We start from the raw sequence: 15,227 nt of genomic DNA, 5'->3' as shown, positions 1-15,227 counted from the left end.
TGTGTCAGGTTTGAATGAGAACGCCAGTCCCCCAGTAACCATGTCGCTGCCGGGCTCTCTGCCGCAGCAGATCTCTCTCCGCTGGGTAACAGTGAGCTCCGGCAGCAGAGGAGTTAACGAGCCTCCGCCCCCCGGCGGTGACGTCACGATGCCTGGCGCAGTCCGCCAGTAGCCGTGGCGCCTGGCAGGCCCCGCCCACTGACGTCACGCCGCAGGTTCGGGCGCAGTCGCACTGTGAGGTAAACAGACTCCCGGGGAAAGACGCTCCTCAGCTCGGTCCTCCGGTGCCGGTGACCGCGTACGGAGAAACCGATAGACGTCGGCGGGGAGCCAGCACCTTCCGGCTCACAAGCTGCGGCTCTCGCGCTAAGCCCCAGCCCGCGGGGTTGTTGTTCTCCTCGCTGAGGCGACTGGTTCCATCCGGTTCCCGCGCCTGCGCAGTGAGCTACGGGCAGGAAGCTGACAGGATGGTGCAGAAAGACGGGCAAGCGGCGGCCGTCATCTCCGAGCCGGACAAAGAGACCAGCCCCCAAGCCCTGGCCCCCGAGCTGGTGGCCCCCGTCCCTGCGGGGGAGGATACCGACACTGAGACCGAGACCAGTACCTCCAGGCGGTTCCTGTGTGGCGTGGTGGAGGGTACGTGCTGTCACAGACCCACAGGCATCGTGTGTCATAGTCTAAGGTCCTTGTCTGCAACATGGGACAGGCAGGGTCTCCCAATTGTGGTGGGACTACAAGTCCCGGCATGCACTGCAGCCAGTGTAGTCCTATGAGAGCCCGAGAGGCTCAGTTTCCTCAGTCTGCATTACATTCTGCACTGATGCTGCCGCACAGACTCCTGGGAAAGGAAAAGTGGGTCGTGACGTCATGGGGTTCAGATGATTGACAGTTCTGTCACTCACAAGTGGCAGATAAGTAATGAGCACAGTGCTGCACTGCTCCATCACCCTCTTCATAGCATTATCCCTTTTACGGCCACTAAACTGTATTTATATCTGTTTAAGTTGCTGTGTATCAGACATGTAATAAGGGTATATAATTGGGTTAATACATTTTTTTTTTTGTCTCATTAAGTGAGTATACCTCGGGTGAGCAAGAAGGTGTAGAGCAGACTTGGTCAACCTGTGGCTCTCCAGGTGTTGTGCAACTATAAGCCATCATCGTGCTTTGCCATTAGAAAGCCAGCCTATAGCTGATAGGGTGTGCTGGGACTTGTAGTTTCACAACACCTAGAGAGCCACAGGTTGGCCAGGTCTGTTATAGAGGTAGCACTGCATTGCTGTTTAAGTTTCAACCAGTGGCAAAAATAATTAATTTCATATATTTCATGCACCAGAGTTGGGTTGATTATCTGAACATAGGCCAACTTTAGGGAATGTCTAGGTTTACACTTAGTGAACATCATGTTTTGCATGCTGTTCACTAAGAGGGACATAGATGTATGCAATGCAATCTGCTTATGAGAACTGAAGATATTTTCAATTATCTGTAGCCTACTGGCATGGTCTTCATAGTCTATCAGAAGACTGGTATAACTCTTATGGGAGGGGCTTTTGCCTCTTAACAGATCTCTGGGTCTATTTTTGAAGTGACAGATACCACTCCCTCCTGCTGCTTGAGGCAGTGCAGAGCTCTAGGAGAACTTAAATAACCTTTCTGGTATAATTTATGGTTCATAGAAAGAGAAGTATTTCTGCATGTGTTGACTATAATTTTTTTTCAGAGCAGTTAACAGATCACAACTGATTATTATAATTGTGAATTGTCGATTGCTGTGTCAGCCAGAGGAGTGAGAAGAGGCACATATGGAAAGAAGCTACATGGTGCATTCATGTTCTGCTTTCCATTTATAGTACCTTTATGTATAGCTTCAATAACTCATAGAGCTGTTCTTCAAAGAGTAAGAAAAGCCACTACTTAATATTCATATATCAAACGCTTTGTATAATAGAATAGAGCGATATGCATGAAATAACTGAAGGATTTATACTTGAGTCTCAAGTTTTTGATGTGCATTAGATCCCATTGGAACACTGCCCTAAAGAAGGTTGTGGAAGGTAAAAAGCTACAGTTTAGCTGAGTTGTGGTATAATGAATTAACTCCTAAGTTCCCCCTCCTAAGTTGGTACCATTATTATATCAGAACCCCACAATGGAGGGTCTGTCCCACCTAGTTTCATCATTGTGCTCATTGAAGTGCCTTGATTTGCGGTCCCAGCACCGATTTCTCCTGTGTTGTGGCCATGGCATTGGCAGCATGAAGCAGTGCTGTGACGAGAGCAGGAGATGTGGCATACTTGTGCATTGTCCCTCTGTCATAGAACTCTTTTCTCCACATATATTGTTTGGGTAATGATTAGTAAATTTGCTTAAATATGGCTTGACATCCGCGGAGAAAGCACTTACATGTAGACCCAGTCTAACATTCCAATCGCAGCATTTAGAACATTTCGCCAAGCATAAAATATATATTCCCATTTGCAGATATCAAGCTCAGCAGCTGATATTGCTAAGTTGTTGAGTGTGGCCAATACATATAATTGATCTTCACCCATCTGGGTCTTTGGCAGTCCTCCACAGCCACGTCTCTGTTGTATTGGCAGGGGTATACAGTAATAGATTTCAGCAATACAGTCAGAAGGCAGATGATTATGTAAATGTATTTGAAAAGAATGTGAAGGAACAATGACTTGCAGCATTGTGCAAGAATATTTTCTGCCCAACAGCGCTGGCGTTTGTTTTCACCAATTTTTCTAGCACAGGAATAGTTGGGAAGGCCTGGTAATCTGCTATTGTTTTTATACTGTAAGTACAAATGGCAACCTAACTTTAAAAGTCTGATGATAAACGTTCATTGCTTTTCCTCCAATATGTGTGTTCTTGACATGAACATGTATAGATATGTCATTGCTTTTTCTTTTTTTTTTTTTTTTTTGTACTGTCAAGCGACAAGGACAAGCTGATCACTGTATAGTGCAGAAGTTCTCGTGCATTTTACTAAGCAATGTCACATGACCTAGGCTTTGTTAGAGTTTATTAACTAAATACATATCATTAAAAGGCTTCCAAATTTATAGTGTCCCCGTCTCCTACACACACACGCACACAATGCAGGCAGTCATTTTGTTGGTTAAATATTCATGAGAATGCAGCCAATCATTTCACAGGGACAGGACTAAGGCATGATGACGACACTAACTCCTGATGGTCCGGGCTTAGCTCAGCCCAGAAAATGGCTCCTTCCTCTGTGTGTATGTGACAAGGTGCATATAACTCCAATGTGTTGTAAACCGCAACAACCAATTGCATATCAGTCTTAATCTGCATGTCCAAATTAGACTAATGTAGAAAAATGCCTTGTTGGTTACAGAACGTGTTTTGTCTGAACCATATCAAATAATCTTCATATTGTCAAGGATGTTATCTATGAACCAAATTAACAGTTTAGAGTGAGAGAAGGGGCCAGGTCTGTTAATTGTGACTGTCTAGAGGTCATTAGGGCTGATTAAAATATTTTGGGCACACCACATATTAAAAACATTGATAGCTGAATTGTGCTTGTTTTAGCTTTTCTGGGAGGGTACTAGTGTCAAAACTCATTAATAACGTTTTGCAGTTTGGATCTTGGAGCTGCTAGCAATCTATTATGTATAGAGCCTCGTACTCCCAGTTAAGGACATTTTATTTTTGCTGATGATAGATGTTTAATAAATGAAGTGATTTGTAGTCATGAGTCTTGGCAGCTGGATCATTACCTATAATGGTGCCAGCTGTAAGACCGTATCCTGTGTGACTCATTATCTGCAAGGTCTTTCTGTAACTGGCAGTTAGCTAGTTATCTCCAAAATAAGTCCACTGTCTTCAGCTATGAGGGAAAAGTTGAACAAGATCCATAGATGGTGTCTTTAGAGAAGAGGTGCGGCTTGGTGGCTAAATGCTCACGGAGAATTTAGTTGGAAACCCAGATCATTTTCTTTTTTGTGCTTAAAGACTAAATAAGATTCCAAGGATCATTTTGTTCTAATCTGATACCTTAGTTGGCTACTTTCATTTGGAAGATGCTCTTTACTTTAGTGTATGTAATGGTTTCCATGCCATAATGGTTTTTTTTTTCTCTCTGGTTGCTGTTGAAAGCGCTTTGAAACTCTTTTTTTGTACTAAAGTTAAAGGTTAATTCCACCCAGAACTAAACTTTGGTTTTAGTTCTATAACCTAGTTTAACAAAAATGTACTCCTGCGATCCATTCAGTGGGACTCTTGTTAGATCTTACGGTCCAGCGCTGTTATACTCCCTCCTGTTTGTTTTTCTTTGGTTTTTTTTTCTCCTTCAATGGTAGATTCGTATATGATTGCATGTTTTTATAGGTATATTTCACTTGTATGTAAACTCGTTCTATCTGCACTTTCACCTACTTGAAACGACGTGGAACTCTGTATATTCATGGGATGTTTATATTTAGTAATATGATATAATATTTTAATGTTACATAGCAGATTATTTTGCTATCTGTAGCATTCCACTTGAGCTTGTGGTCAGTTTGTTTGTGATGTTTGTCATGTTTTTCACTTCAACTGCATGGAGACACATGAGTCACTTTCTCTGTTCAATTTAAGTTTAATTTTAGTAAGTGCTTTTCCTATAACTGGATGGAGATTAAATCCTCAATCGTTTTTAGAGCACATAAAGTTTGTTTACTACATGGAGTGTGGCTATCTGCTGCTATATGTACAGCCCATTGGGGGACCCAGACTGTTTGCTTTATTACCACTAATTTAGGCATGAGAGTGGTCAGTGACCTGTTCACTCTCCTGGTTATGTCTGAGGACAGGGCTACATGTGACAGGGATGATATGATGTAAGAAATGGAGGCAAGTTGGAAACCTCAGACTGAGAGTTTTAGTGAAAGGAGCGAGATCCCTAGTAGCACAGTGTAGTGATGCAGGATAACTGTGGTGTCAAAAACACTATATAAACCATGCTCTTACATCTTATCATCTTTTCTGTCCAGGGTTCTATGGACGGCCATGGACTATGGAGCAAAGGAAAGAACTTTTTAGAAGGTTAGTAATGTTTCTGGCAAAGCTTCTTATGGTTTAACTGTTCATGAAAACACAACAAAAGGTTACCTATCATGAGCAGGAAATACTAAAAACTACGTAGTTAAATAGGAAATCCACCCAATTCTACATTTATCATATGTTTTAATTTTCCATTGTACCTAAATTGTCCAAACATGTCTAACTTGGAATTAGGAGTATGCGTTTCAGTGCTCGGGACAGATCCGAAAATGCACCATTCTTGAGCTTTGACTATGTGCACGTAGAAGATGTGGTTATTGTCCTCCATATTTACCAGCTGACATCTGAATTATCATTTTCGGTTGGTGATTGGGACCAGTGGCCTTTTTTTGGACCCATATATCCCTTTAGTTTGCAGTCAGTTAGGTCTAAAACAACTTAATTTGGTGCCAAAATCACAGCGTTTATGGGCCGGTTTGGATATAGATCAGCTCTGTAGGGAATTGTATCCAATGCATGCATGTTGTCTTAGCCAATGGCAATGAAATAAACCATTCTGTTTGGAAGATAATGTTCTGTAAAGGTGCTGTTCTCATTTAGGCATGTTGTTTTTGGCAAGCAGTGATCCTGTTTCTTGCTGCTTGTATTATTCCCGTTTTCTACCATAGGCTACAGAAGTGGGGTCTTAACACGTACCTGTATGCACCAAAAGATGACTACAAGCACAGAATGTTTTGGAGAGAGATGTACTCCGTGGAAGAAGCTGGTAATTATTTTTTATGGTTTGCACATTATCGGATGTAGGTTTCTTAAGTCATCCCCATGGCTTTGTTTTTGTGTCACATTAACAATTCGCATTAGTGGGTATCAAGTCATGAAAACGTGCTGTTTACCTGCCAGTGATAATGAGTCTCTGAGCACAATATGGAAGCTGTCCAGGTCACCTTTACAGCTTTTCTATATCCGTTTCAATGGTTTATTATCAATAATTCTCTGATAAACTACCAGGATTGTAGATCAGGCCTTCTCCGGATATTCTGAGAAGTTCTCTATATGGGAACAAAAGGGATAATTACTGACTTAAATATCTTACAAAGAAGTGTTTTATCATGAGACAACCTCTACTTTAATAACTGGTCCCTCCTCCCTCTATTGTGGCACTTTTTTTGGTGCTCACTGCCAGGGTATACAGTCTTCTGTGGTTGTTAATGCATGAATTCAATGTGGCACCTGATAGGATAGCCACAGCTCTGCATTCACTACACCTCTCCCACCCCCCATCCATAGAACATTGTCACTTCTGTGAAGTTGAGGGGGGATGTCCCAGATGAGTTGAGGGCAAGACATTCATTAACAAGAGTTGTCCAAAGGTGCACTAATTAGTTTATTCACCCAAGTTGAATTACAGAAATCCTGTACCCTGCTGCTTACAGACTGGGTTTGAGAAACGCCACTGTATACATTACTGAGCCGTGGTAATTGGAAACGGAACAAGAGATCTAGACAATTAAGCCTAGCTGCTGCGCAAGGTTACTGTAGAGATACTGTGCACCTGCAAACACAAATCCATAAAACAGAGAGACTAGCATTTACATGATGCCTTATTTCTATGGTATGATGATGCAATTTCCACCCAATACTAACATGTACTTCTTTCTGTTCTTCAGACCAGCTCATGATCTTGATCTCTGCTGCTAAAGAATTTGGGATTGAGTTTGTCTACGCCATATCTCCAGGGCTTGACATAACCTTTTCCAACCAGAAGGAAGTGTCCACACTGAAACGTAAATTAGACCAGGTATGTACGTAAGGTATTAACATCCATATACACTGCAGTGCTCTTCCTTTCTCTGGTCCAAAGTACTCATTGAATAAGAGTGACGAGATGGTTTTGGGAAATAATAAAGGAATAGCGTCTAGAAAGAAATCATACAAAAAGTAAATGTATTACACATTCTCTGAATATTTACTTTAGACAAGCACAAAGGGTTAGTGTGCCTATAAAAGATACTTTATATAAAATAGTATGTTCTTTTAATATTGGGTGTCCTCAGTTATTTGTAACTTACAGCAGTGATAGGAAACCTGGGGGTAAATGTATCAAGCCAAGAGTTTTTCGGCGGGTTTGACAAAACCAATCAGATTTTAGCTATCATTTATTTAGTACATTCTACAAAATGACAGCTGGAATCTTATTGGTTGCTATAGGCAACATCTCCACTTTTCAAACCTGGTGGAAAACGCTCAGCTTGATACATTTACCCCCTGATGTACTTCAAACCTGATAAACTCCACATGTGCAGCCCTCCACCTCCCATAGGGCTAAATAAAAACTCTGCACGCAAACACCGTTCTGATATTAAGGCAGTTTAATTTGCTAACATTGTATTTAGGTGCAAACTTTTCACTTAAAACACATTGTTAATACTGCAGCTGCTTGTTGTATCTGCCTAATGTAAGTTAGGCATTAAAATAAAGTGTCTGAATGCTACGGTTCAGTGTAAATTTTAATCCTAGTTGCAGTGTTAGTTAATTAGCCTCATTGCCTCATTTGGTGGGAGTGCTGAAAATCTGAAGAAGCTTACGTTACTATGTAGTAGTGTTTTAATGTTATTAAATGTTTAAAGGATCTCTGACATATATAAGTATTTTGAGGTCTAGTCACTGAAACCTTGGAGGGAATATGCTTTCTGCATGTATATAGTTTTCTGTCATTTCTGCAAGATTTATTCTACTTTTCCCTAATTTCCAGGTCACTCAGTTTGGTTGCAAATCGTTTGCTCTTTTGTTTGATGACATTGATCACAACATGTGCCCAGCAGACAAGGAGGTGTTCAGCTCTTTCGCTCATGCACAAGTGTCCATAACCAATGAAATTTATCAGTACTTAAGTGAACCAGAAACATTTTTATTTTGTCCTACAGGTAACTTTCCACCACTGATCTATAATATTCATGTGATAGCAAGGTTGATGGGGTTGGCTTGTGGAATTCGATTTTACTTCCAGTTAAGCTCATACACAAGGTCTGGGCAAATTGGAGGATACGTGTAGTCAGGCTGGGTAGGCCAAACTTTTGTATGGAAGACATTGGGAGCACTTATTCCCTATCTATCTTTGAAACCAAAGATTTGTCTGAAATGCTTTTATGTTCTACACGACTCTAGCCACACGTACATATACAGGGTTAATAGAACATTTATCTCACTGATAATATGCACCTTATAGAGGGGTTTTTCTGTGTGAATTAAAAGGGCGCCCCAATGTTAAGTTATTCTTAAAGATTTTATGGTAAAACCAAAGAGAGAAATTGGCAGCTTCCAACCGTGGCTAATTTTTCATATTGACACATACCCATAAGCTTTACTGTAATCCTAAATAAAGTGAAATACCTTATTTTTAAGGAATAAAGAGCATCTGTTTAAGTACACACTGTGGATGCAGCTAATGCATTAGAAACCAGTGACATTACTGAACTGATCGGTCGGATGTTCATATTGGTTTAGTCAGTGAATGGCTGCCTCCAGATTGTATACGCGGGTACACCTTAAGAATGAGTCTGTTTGTGTGAAGAACTAATGGTTAATGGCAGCGATCTGTTTTGTTTTATAGAATATTGCGGGACATTTTGTTACCCAAATGTTGCCCAATCCCCGTACCTACGAACAGTTGGTGAGAAGCTACTTCCTAACATAGATGTTCTCTGGACGGGTAAGACTTTTTGTTTACAGGATAGTCCGTCCAACTGGCAGTCCACTAGTCACAACCTGCTTTACAGTTGTAGGACTGTGTAAAATCTTGGTTAATTTAAAAATAAATAAAGTAAAAGTTGCTGCCGTTTATGGGGGCAGTGGAGTGTTTGTTGAAATTACTGTTACTTTGATCAAATCAGGTTGCCTCACAGTTAAGCCAACTTGACTTCACTGCAACCTCTGATTTCATTGGTCAGAGGCCTGGGTGAAATTAGAGTCGCCCTTGTCATGTGAGCAGGAACACACAACACCCCTGTAGACAGAGGGAGTAAATACAATGACTGTAGGTACTTAGCAAGTGTCTACTAGCATGTCTACACCCAACTCTTTCCCTGGACCCCGAGGAGAAAAAGGAGTTATACACCGTAGCGCCCGTACAGCATTACCGTTTCTCTTGTCCAGGTCATGGTGTATCGGGGGACCTGGTTTGCGGAGCATCTGTTTTGTTGCCCTCGCATGTTGCAATCTCTTGGTAGGACAACCCTCCAGGCAGCTCTCATTCATAAGTTCTCCTCCTCACCCCCATTGCTTTTGGCACTGTCTGTTCCCTTTGTGCACACGGAGAAAAGAAGATTCTTATCCCTGCTGTTAAATCTCTCCCAATGCTGTAAAGAAATGTCCTGTAGCTTGCTCCTTTTCTTGTGTCCTTGCTGAGCTAGTTGTAGCCTTGAGTGAGAGTGTTATGGTGAGGGAACAGAGGTTGATTATTTTTCCGTTGCCCTCCCTCCTAAGGGTGTAACAGACATTGCCTAGCCTGCCTGTTGGGGGATTTTCTTGTATTTCCCTTTAATGAGGAATCACCGTATGTTCTGCATTAGAAGCACATAATGTTCAGCTTGAATGGTGTGTGCAATTATCAAGGTCCTGAGGAACTGAATTTAACTGTCCCTAACCTTAAGAGTGGGTTCCCAAGCTGTCATTAAATGCAAGCGTTTAGTGATTGTACCGGCCACACTATGTTGCCATTATGTTTAATGATGTTTATGGGAGATATCGCTTATGAAATGTCTGAACAGTCAAAAGGGGTTAACATTGTCTTTGTCACATGGCAGCATGCAGACGCTGCCAATTCAGCTCTACAGATGCTACACTTATAATATAGTTTGTTTTCAATACAGCAATTACCACTGCTCTAGTGTTCAGAATAATAGTATACATAATATCCTCTGTTTTTGTTGACTTATTGCTGTTTTTTGCTTATTTTGAATCCTGACGCTGTTCAGCCAAAGTAAATCTGTTCTTTCGCGTTCTTCCAGGCCCGAAGGTTGTTTCTAAAGACATTCCTGTGGAAACTATCGAAGAGATTTCCAAAATTCTCAAGAGGTCTCCGGTCATCTGGGACAATATACACGCAAATGACTATGATCAGAAGAGACTTTTTCTCGGACCCTACAAAGGACGCTCCACTGAGCTCATTCCCCGGCTCCAGGGGGTTTTAACCAACCCCAACTGTGAATTTGAGTCAAATTATGTGGCAATTCACACTCTTGCTACCTGGTATAAATCAAATATGAACGGCGTGAGGAAGGACGTAGTGATGAGTAAGTAGATCCTGCAAGTAGTCAGAATGTTGGTGATCTTACAAAAAAAAAAATATTGTACTTTTTATATTCGGTTGATTTTATGTGTAGTGGATTGGAGGGTCAGAGAGAAGACTGGTAGGGGGTTTGTATTACAAAAGTATTTGACAGATTTGAGAGCTTTTAAGATTATAAATGTTAATATTGTTTAAAAACCATGCAAATAACACAATGCAAGTTGCTTCATATAAAAGAGCTGCTAAAGCCTTCATATGTCTTGTGAAGACGATACCGTATGAGGTAATTAAAGTGACTGTATCAGAAAAGCTGTCCGTCCACTATGTTTTATTATAAATATACCTTTTTTATTTTCCTCCTCTGCAGCTGACAGCGAGGACAGCACTATATCTATCCAGATTAAATTAGAAAATGAAGGCAGTGATGAAGATCTTGAAACAGATGTTCTTTATAGTCCTCAGATGGCTCTCAAGCTGGCACTAATAGACTGGCTGCAGGAGTTTGGAATGCCTCTTCAGTATAGCAGTAAGTCTTATGTATTCATAAACCAGCTGTATTCTGCTCTACACAGTTATTATATTAGGGCATTGCAACAACTCATTTTTGAGTGAAATGCTATAAATTATACATTATCACAGAATTTTACTTTAGGTGTCTGATTGGACCGGTCCCCTATGTCTGACACATGCCAGCCACGCTCTTCTGTCCCCTTATTTTTTATGTTTCTTTCTTTTTCCACCGTTGAGGGACAGTGAGACTCAATTTCATCCTGTTAGAGGGTTGATCTTTCTCCCTTACACTTGCTCACCCATGCTGCAGGTACCTCTGCAGTATCCACAAATCTCCAATCACTGGCAGTGGGGGGAAAATGGCAAAATCCCCCCCACTTGTTATACTATTGTCCAAGATGCACAAGTTTCCACCGGGTGTTCTCTGCAGAGTTCTGCTAGAAGGGTGATGTGAACAACCAATAACAGCTCTGCTGTAACAGCGGCTTCTGTGCAGTCATCGTGGCTTCAATCTACAAGATTCTGTGTCTGCTACAACTTGTCTCCAGTGCTTTACTCTCCAGATTACCTCGGCCTCCCTGGACAAGACAGCACTCAATGGTTCAGCCTTCCCAGTAAACACAATGGTACTTTTCAGACTAGTAATGTCTCCTGCTCCCCTGGGACTTCATCTCAGGGAAGTGTTTTGTTCTTTGTTTCTGTGTTCTAGCTACCATTCAGGTGACAAGTGAGGCTTTTACTGTAGGGTGTAGCAGGGTAGTACTGAGACAGCTTCTTTCTTTACCAGATGCAGGCGTATGAAGCGGAAGAGGTTAGCTAGGCCCCAAACTTTGGTGATTCCCAGTTATATTGGTACCAAACACCAGAATAAACGACCTGTGGTATACTCTGGCACGATCTGTGCTTCCTTTGTACCTCTGCAGTGACAGGTGGCACCAGGCAATTCCTGGGCTATACTGGGTCCAGTCCCTAGCACAGTCTTTGAACTGCATTTACTAAGTACATGTCCTGGTGGCAGGGTCCCGAGTACCTCGGACGTTTCCACCTCTGAAACCTGCCTGGGCGAGGTCCAGTGTTTCAGCTTTGAGCATTCTGGACTCAAGACGTCGGTCCTTGCACTTTTTAGGAAGGTTTGAGTTTGTTTTAGGGGAATTGGTGAATCCGCATATGCTGTGTTAGGGAGTCTGTTATGCTTTTTCCATGGGAGTTTTGGAGTTGTTGTAATCCTCTCCAGTTGTGGACCCTCCGGTTCTCTGGCTAACTCCTTTCACTCCTCAAGTATCAAACTGTTATGTGATAAATCTGTGAGCCTCTGGGCTACCTCCTTGCAGGCAGTGTAGTCCACAACATATGATAAATTGTAGGGATTAGCCTCCTAGTCCTTAGCTGTCTCATTTGTCTCCATGGGACCTGAGCATTGTTTTGAAGGTAATGCATGGTGTTCCTTCTGTTCCCATGTTTCATCTGGAAGGTCATTTTTCTCTTTCATCTAGTTGTGTCTTTGAACTTATAGTCTATAATGTCCATACCTTGTCTTCCACGAAAACAAGACTGGCCTTGGTACAGTTCTATCGTTCCAACCTAAGGTAATCTTCAGTTTTCATATCAATCAGGAGTTGATACTGTTCTTATGTCCTTGCAGCTCCAAAGAAATAGCGCTGCCTTCCCTTGATACGGTGTGTTGTCTACTTGTTCAGAACTCTGGAGTTCCGTCATTCATGTTTGTCGTCTTAGAGGGCCATAGTAAGGAATGCGGAACCTCCTCAGTCAGTCTTCTGCTGGATCAGGATGGCAGTCTGGTAGGTCTATTACCAGACTGCAGTTCTACTGGTACCTTCAGGGATAATGTCTCAACCAGGATAGTCAGCCCATTGTGAGATGTAGACATACCCTATTTACATGGTCTACATTTGTTCATCCCCGCAGGAATGGTGCTGCCTCTACGGAGGACACATTTTTGGTTTATACTTGGGCATCCCTCTGCACCTGTTGAGGGGGAGCTCTGGGACATTCCACCATCTTTCCCTTTAAAGCAGATGGATAGAAGGAGATTTTTGTCCGTAATTTTTCAGTGTCCCACAATTAACGCACCTCCATTTCCCCAAACGGTGGTATAGAAAGGGATTTAATGTGTCTTCTCATTCTCCGTGGCATTAGACAGGGCACAGTAGCAGGACTGTGTGTAATAAATATAAATGTCTGCACGGTAAGCATTTTAAGAACTAATACAATTTTTACACACGGTTCATTTTCATCTACAGTACTGATATATAAACTTAATTCATGGTAAAATGTGCTTTCTAGTATGGATTGAACCTTGTATAAAACAGTAGATTCAAACATATTGGGACTGCATTCTAAATTTATTTTTATTTTATTTTTAATCCTAATGCTTCCAGACAGACAAGTAGCGCACAGTGGAGCAAAAGCCGGCGTCGTCGGGATCGGACCATTAATTACCACCCCGTCCCTCAGCGCAGCGACCACCGTTACAACAGTTTATCAACAACCCATTATGAGCCAAGGGACAGCGTTAAGCCCTGACCCGCCGATGTTGGCAAAAGAGGAGGAGAAGAAGCAGCTTGACGAAGAGCCCATGGACATGGTGGTGGAAAAGATAGAGGACGTAAATAAGAACGTTAACCAAATCTTAACTGACATCGCGGAAGCCAAAATGTCGGAGGAGTTAAAGCCGATGGACACTGACAAAGAGAGCATAGGTGAAAGCAAATCCTTAGAGCTGTGTATGCAGGAGGATGCGTGTAATGACATAGCCCCCATGCAGACCGATGAACAGATCAACAAGGACGTGTTTATCCCTGGTCCTAACGAGAAGCCCCTCTACACAGCCGAAGCCGTGACCTTGGAGGATTTACAATTACTTGTGGATTTGTTTTACTTGCCTTATGAGCATGGACCAAAAGGGGCTCAGATGTTAAAGGAATTTGTGTGGCTTCGCGCGAACAGCAGCGTAGTGAGCGTCAACTGCGTGGGCAAGGACTCCGAGAAGGTGAGTGCACTCTAATGTCTGCTTGTACCGGGCTCTTGTTGGTTTCAACAGGGGATTATAGCAAAATATATTTAGCAGTATTTATACTTACTGTTTTGCACTGCAGACCCTGCCTATTCCGTTATTTTAAAAAAAAATTAAATCAGGACTTGAAAATTTGCAGTTTTTATAAACGCATCATACTTCTGCTTGGTTACCAAATGTAGAAAATTTTAGGGCGCTTGATTAATATATTATGATAATTTAGAGACTGCAGGAATAGTCTCTGGCCGCTGTGACATGAGGGTTTCCATTAAAGAGCGCAGCTCTCTAATATATAGATTGTAGATGTTGTGTGGGCAGATGAATGGGTTCTCTGGCTAATCAGGAGATCCGGATTCCTGGTGTGTTGATAGGTTATATTAGTTCAGCCCTGAAAATGACGCCCTCTACTGTTTGAGGTTTTTTTTTTTAAATCAGGTAAAATTTTATTGCATTTTCCTTTTTTTTTTTTTTTTTTTTTTTTTTTTTATAACATTTTAAACAACAAAAAAGCCCATAACATTGGGCTTAATCCCCAATTATAACCCACACAGTGTTACAGGTATTATCAAGTAACCATACATAATAGTATCACAAAACTGTTTGAGGTTTTAACATTTTATATGATTAGTTTTTGTTTCTCATTATTTTCACCTTGCAAGGGGATAAGAATATAATAAAAAAAAAGCTCAACATGACTTGAAGCTTGTTCAGACACGAACGTTCACCTCTTGCCCTTCGGTTCTCAGTAAAACACAGTAATGGTAGCAAGTTTTCCCCACTTATACTGATAATAAACTTGTGTAAAGTGACACAATCTACAGTACATGGGAAGCCTATCTATACATTGTCTTGTGGATTTTTATTTTGTTTTTGTTATGTTTATCTCTTCTTGAACTATTGAAAGAACCCCCCCTGAATATCCGACCTGTCTGTTCTGTGTTGTAGATAAGTGAATGGAGGGATAAAGCGGTAAAGTTTGAAGAAATGTGCGGCATCGTGATGACCATGTTCACCCGACTGTCCAACTGCCCAAACAGGACCATCCTGTACGACCTGTACCCCTACGTCTGGGATATCAAGAGCATCATTTCAATGGTGAAGTCATTTGTTCAGTGGCTAGGTATGTGATCTAGGGTGACCTGCAGCTACTACGCTGCTCCTATAAACCCACAGTCGCTGGCTCCGGGGTGAATAAAACTTCTCTAATACCGGAATAAATATTTATAATGAATTTTAAATGCTTAGAACATGATCTTATGAGTTTATTACTAAATATTACTGCAAATTGAAATGTTTTATTCCCCCCCCATGGGCTTATTCTGTTCTGAAATGAAATGTGATCTTTAATATTTGTTTTACTGTGGACTGGACTGAAAG

The 15,227-nt window shown here is 41.6% G+C and overlaps 1 protein-coding gene across 2 annotated transcripts in view; it reads left to right on the top strand.

Annotated features, from left to right (window-relative positions):
- The first annotated feature begins 207 nt into the window (after positions 1–207).
- The window catches only part of OGA (O-GlcNAcase), a 28,683-nt gene continuing 13,663 nt past the window's right edge, over positions 208–15,227 (top strand). Inside the window, exons 1-10 of one of the 2 annotated variants that reach the window (XM_075215887.1) lie at positions 208–636; positions 5,010–5,061; positions 5,688–5,785; positions 6,687–6,817; positions 7,772–7,943; positions 8,630–8,728; positions 10,026–10,310; positions 10,674–10,832; positions 13,216–13,826; positions 14,796–14,970. In XM_075215887.1, coding sequence (XP_075071988.1) covers positions 468–636; positions 5,010–5,061; positions 5,688–5,785; positions 6,687–6,817; positions 7,772–7,943; positions 8,630–8,728; positions 10,026–10,310; positions 10,674–10,832; positions 13,216–13,826; positions 14,796–14,970 — 1,951 coding nt within the window. In that variant the 5' untranslated portion in view covers positions 208–467. Of the gene's footprint in view, positions 637–3,093; positions 3,264–5,009; positions 5,062–5,687; positions 5,786–6,686; positions 6,818–7,771; positions 7,944–8,629; positions 8,729–10,025; positions 10,311–10,673; positions 10,833–13,215; positions 13,827–14,795; positions 14,971–15,227 lie in introns of those variants that run through there. The other variant, XM_075215888.1, reaches the window with a different exon arrangement.

The sequence above is a fragment of the Mixophyes fleayi genome, chromosome 6 (genome assembly GCF_038048845.1).
Source record: "Mixophyes fleayi isolate aMixFle1 chromosome 6, aMixFle1.hap1, whole genome shotgun sequence".
Lineage (NCBI taxonomy): Eukaryota > Metazoa > Chordata > Amphibia > Anura > Limnodynastidae > Mixophyes > Mixophyes fleayi.
The sequence above is the reverse complement of the archived record's forward strand: the minus strand, read 5'-3'. Positions and strand labels throughout refer to the sequence as shown.